General features: G+C 34.1%; 1 protein-coding gene across 1 annotated transcript; it reads left to right on the forward strand.

Annotated features, from left to right (window-relative positions):
- Positions 1–25: 25 nt before the first annotated feature.
- LOC103770471 (endoribonuclease Dicer-like) lies at positions 26–1,470 on the forward strand. The gene is made up of 3 exons (XM_008937730.1): positions 26–184; positions 278–353; positions 648–1,470. The coding sequence occupies exons 1-3, from the start codon at positions 79–81 to the stop codon at positions 811–813; spliced, it is 348 nt and encodes a 115-aa protein (XP_008935978.1). The 5' UTR covers positions 26–78; the 3' UTR covers positions 814–1,470.
- Positions 1,471–5,085: the final 3,615 nt, after the last annotated feature.

Consider the following 5,085-nt stretch of genomic DNA (forward strand, 5'->3'; position numbering starts at 1 on the left):
GCTTTTTTTTATTGCAAACAGCTCAGAAGATCTGAAGAAGATGAAGAAAAAGAGGAAGACATTGAAGTACCAAAGGCCATGGGGGATATATTTGAGTCCCTTGCTGGTGCCATTTATATGGATAGTGGAATGTCTTTGGAAATGGTTTGGCAAGTGTACTATCCAATGATGAGGCCATTAATAGGTATTGTCAGCTTTCAAAAAAAAAAAAAATTAAGTGCCATCTGCTATGAAGAGAGCAAAGCTAATTTTTTTTCTAAATTTTTTTTCCAAATAGAAAAATTTTCTGCTAATGTACCCCGTTCCCCAGTGCGAGAATTGCTGGAGATGGAGCCAGAGACAGCCAAATTTAGGTAAGAATACATTTCCTTTGGTACATGCTGCCATAAAATGTTTCTCAGCTGTGCTTCATAACCTTCTGAGGATTTTTAAGTGTCACAATTTACTTTTTAATTCCTTTTGCACTAAGCCCCTAGCTTGATTATTGTGTTCACTGATTTTATTTTTTCCCTTGCGTAACTTTCTGAGAAAAGTAATTATTTCTGTGTAACTACACTGCTTTAACTTCTGTAGAAAAGAGAATGTAGGTTTCTTATTTCACGTTAACTTGCCTAGGCAGTAAGTAATTCTCGTGTATATTTTTGCAGTCCTGCAGAAAGAACTTACGATGGAAAGGTCAGAGTTACAGTGGAAGTTGTAGGAAAGGGAAAGTTTAAAGGTGTTGGCAGAAGCTACAGGATTGCCAAATCTGCAGCTGCGAGAAGAGCACTACGAAGCCTCAAAGCAAATCAACCTCAGGTCCCAAACAGCTGAGACTCCTCTTAAAAATAAATAAAATGGGGGAAAAAAACACATACAAATAAAGCAAATTTTTAAAAATGTTGATGTTGGGAGGAACAAATTGGAAGACAGAATTTAAAGTTTGTTTGATAACAGAATAGATAACAAAACATTTAACATGTATAAAATTTTGAAACTAATTGTAGTTCTAGTTTTTTGCGCAAACACAATCTTGTCTTCTTTCCTCACTTCTGCTTTGTTTAATCACGAGAGTGCTTTAATGATGACATTTAGCAAGTGTTCAGAATAATTGTTGTCAGGTCTTTTTGGTTTACTTTTATTGTCAGTACAGCTTTGCTTAGTGTTAGAAGGCCAGGGAGCTTATGCCTAATGCAGTTGCTAGATTTATATATAGTAATCTTGAAATTCTTCAATCTGTGCACTAGTGCCAGTCATAAAGCAGTTGAGAAACTGTACTGGATGATTTGGTATGAGAAAGAATAAGTGTGCCAGTATTCTCTTTTTTTTTTTTTCCTTTTTTTTTCTTTTTTTTTTCCTCGATGTCATCTTTTTACATTAAGATGGCATTCCCAATCATTATTGCACTTACTTGTTAAGGACAGATTTTAATTGAAATGGCTGGCATACTGGTAGAATGCAAGTCCAGTTTCCTTGTGCCACACATTCTTGCATAAAAAAAGGTTCTTGCCTTAAAAACAAATAAACCCTCATTAATAATTTAATTTCTGATCTTTTTTGGAACAAACTGTTTTACATTCCCTTCATTTTGTTATGCATTTTACAGTGATACAGCTCTATATTTACAGTACAACTCATTACTATAGCTGTGACTTATTACAGGATTATAATAGAAATTGTATTCATATATATGTAATTAGGTTATTTTTAACAATTCTGAGAAGGTGGTTAGTCTACAGTTTTTTTTTATACCATAAACAAAATATGGTCTTTGGCTAAAATTCCAATTTTACACAAACCTGCAAGCTAGGTAGTTCTAATACTGGAAATAATTGCACAGTGCAAACTGTCACTAACAAAATAACCTTAGACATATCACACCTAAAATATGCTGCAGATTTTATAGTCAATTGGTTATGTATTTAACAAACAGAGCACCTTTACACTTAGAGATATTTCCACATAAATTTCTTACTGTACTTTTCAGAGTTGCATGCATATTTCACCTACCAAAGCTGTGCTGTTAAATAACATGGAAATTGATGTTTGAGATAATAACTGCCGTACTTTTGATACATCTGTGATTTAGGTCCTTAATGTAGAGAAACTAGCTCATTGGTGTTTGGTCTACTGGGGGTGGGGGGGAAATCATAGTTTTATTTTTTAGGCTTTGCCTATACTTCTTTAAGTAGGTTTTTGTAGGCACTCTTCACTTAAATACCTCAGTTCTTTTTTTCTTTTCTTTTCCTTCTTTTTTTGCATGCATTGTTTTTTCGTTTTGGTGCTATGTTTATATATTATGCTTGAAATTTTAATTTTTTGCACTGTAACTATAATACCTCTTAATTTACCTTTTTAAAAAGCTGTGGGTCACGTATTCCCACCAATATCAGTAGAGGTTTGCTGCAATTTTGCCCTGTTAATTATGCTTGAAGTTTGAGAAAGCAGAGCAAGGTGTTTTAACGTTTTCCAGCACAATAGTTCGAATTTGATGCTGTGTCTTATGTATTAAATTACAAATAAATACTGTATTTCCTGCTTTTAAACCCTATTCCTTTCCTCACAAATGCGTACTAAAACAAAACAAAAACTGTCAGCTCTGGCTTTCTTAAAAAAAAAAAGCCTTAGTGACAAGCGATAGACATTAAGCTTTTCTGAAATACAATTTTCAAGAGTTCATAAATTTTTTTATCTCAGTCATATTTCATTCTGCAAAAAGGACCATTTCTGTATTTCAAAGCAGCATTGTTACAGTAGTCAGACCAAGAACTTAAATACTAGCTTATTAAAAATTCTGGTATTTGTTCTGGTTCTTCAGTCATGAAAATTTTAACGGCGAAGTACAAGACCTGCACTTCTTGATGTGTATAAAATAAATGTAAATTAGTTGGAACAGTCAAAACACGCAGTCTAACATTTCAAAGATAAATTGCTTTGAGTTAGCTGTTTCAAAAAAAAAAAAGGTCACTGATTTAAGTTGTAGCTCTTTCTTCGTGGTAGGAGTGAAGTTTTTTCGAGTAAATATAGGATCACGAATGTTAACAATTCTGTGTTTCCAGCCAGACATCTATCAGCAGGTAAAATCAGACCATCTAGAAAGTCTTAAGTAGTAGTTTTAACTACATTAGGAAAAACTCAAATTTAAGTTAGTCTTTGAACAGCTAAAATTTCTTACTGATTGTTACAAGGGTATAAGTTCTCAGGGGTTTCAGGTAATTGTTAGCAGTAAAGTACTGCAGAGTGTTTTGTTGCAAAGAAAATTAACTGAACTTGCTGTGTTTCAGAATAGTTTAATGATCACTTTGTTACTAGATAAAGCCTATGAATTGGAGATCTGAAATGTGTAGTGGCTGACTCTAAAGTAGTTCCTGCTGCTAATGCGTTTTTAAATGTGTTTTAATTGCCGTATTTTTTCCAGTGTGACCTCATTGAATTTATTCTTTTTTTATCCTTTGAGATAGAAAATTCATATTAGTTTCTGTGTTACACATCTGTGTGTTTTACCCTACAGCTGGTAAGATTTTGATATTTGACAGTGTATGCTATTAAAGACCTAAATCTGATCATTTGAAGGTTGGGATAGAAATCACTTGACATGCTATAAGCACAAGTGTAAGTGGACTGTTGCAACCCATCTTCAAAAGCAACCACACAGGCTTATCATAAACAGTGTGGGGGTTAGTCGGCATGAACCTTGTTTTTTTTTTTAATCTAAGTCCTGTTATACTGTACTTTAAACAGTCCTCCTAACTATGCTGCGTTTTTATTTTTATGGCTTTTTTTTGCGCTGTTCTGTTCATGTAGCACAAATAAGCATTGCACTTGGTACCATGCTTTACCTCATTTCAAGGAAAAAATGCTTAACAGAGAGGAAAAATGTGGTTTGGCCTTGCTGCTGTTCTGATTTACTTAATTTGAAAAAGATAATTATAATGCCTGCAATGTGTCATTTACTTGCACAACTTAAATAGGTCATTTGTAACGTCTGTGGCATTTTTACTGTATGTGGGAAAATACAACAAAGATGTGTAACAACTCTTGATTGTATTTTAAAGCTATTGTTTTTCTACATCATTTTACTGTTATGTGAAGTAATTAAAATTAAAATGACCTCTGACACTCCAGTAATTCTCTCTGAACAAACCAACATGTGGGTATAATGTAGTTTTTGTGAGAAGACTGTCCCTAGTAATTTGGTCCACCTCAACTAAATCTCTGCTAAGTCTGAGTACTGAGTACCCAGTAGTGACTTCTGAAGTGTTTGTTCAGGTTGATGCTGCTAAAGTCCATGCAGAAAAAAAGCCTCTTATTTCTAAGTCTCATTACACAATAGTATGTTGTGACTGCAGAGTACAGAACCTGGACAAGAACCAGTTTCCATGCTGGGGAGGAATATAGTGGTGGCCCAGGGATGAGGTGCCAGATCCTCAGCTAGTGTGAATTCATGTGGTATTTTAATCAATGGAACTGCATTTCACATCCCTGAAGATCTTGTGCTTATTTTTACGTTGCAGAGTTTGGGTTTTCCTCCCTGTAAGCAAATATAGAACCATAAACTGGAAAGTCTGGGGGTTATGTTACTGCATATGACATAACTATGCTACATGCATTTAGCTTTACAGAGAGTAAAATCTTTGTATCCCAGTCACAGGAGCACATGTAATCTGAAAATGACAAATAGCATCTTGGTCTGCTGTGATACTACACCTGCCTCTGTCTGACAGTATGCTGGGCTTGTGTGTTCTAGGTGGGGTTCCCTACAAAAACATTCTTGTGGAAATCTCTATTTATTACATGAGTGAAGCAAGAAGGATTTTGATTTTTTGGTACTTAATTACTGACATTGATCTTTTTCCAATTGTTCTAATTTTTAAGAAGTTAAAGTTAATTTCTTTACTTTTATATTAGGTTTGAATCTTAAAACACTACAGTTCATGGCCATGAAATGTAATCTAAATATCAATTGTAACTCAATCTGAATTATGCTAGCAAATATCTAGAGGTCATTGTAGTATATTCCACTAGCAGTTAAAGTTAACTTCTGTCAAAGCTGACTACATTTCTCAAATTTTATCCAATAAAGTCCTTGGGTTTTTTTCCCTCTTT

The sequence above is a fragment of the Merops nubicus genome, unplaced genomic scaffold, assembly GCF_000691845.1.
Source record: "Merops nubicus isolate BGI_N331 unplaced genomic scaffold, ASM69184v1 scaffold53943, whole genome shotgun sequence".
Lineage (NCBI taxonomy): Eukaryota > Metazoa > Chordata > Aves > Coraciiformes > Meropidae > Merops > Merops nubicus.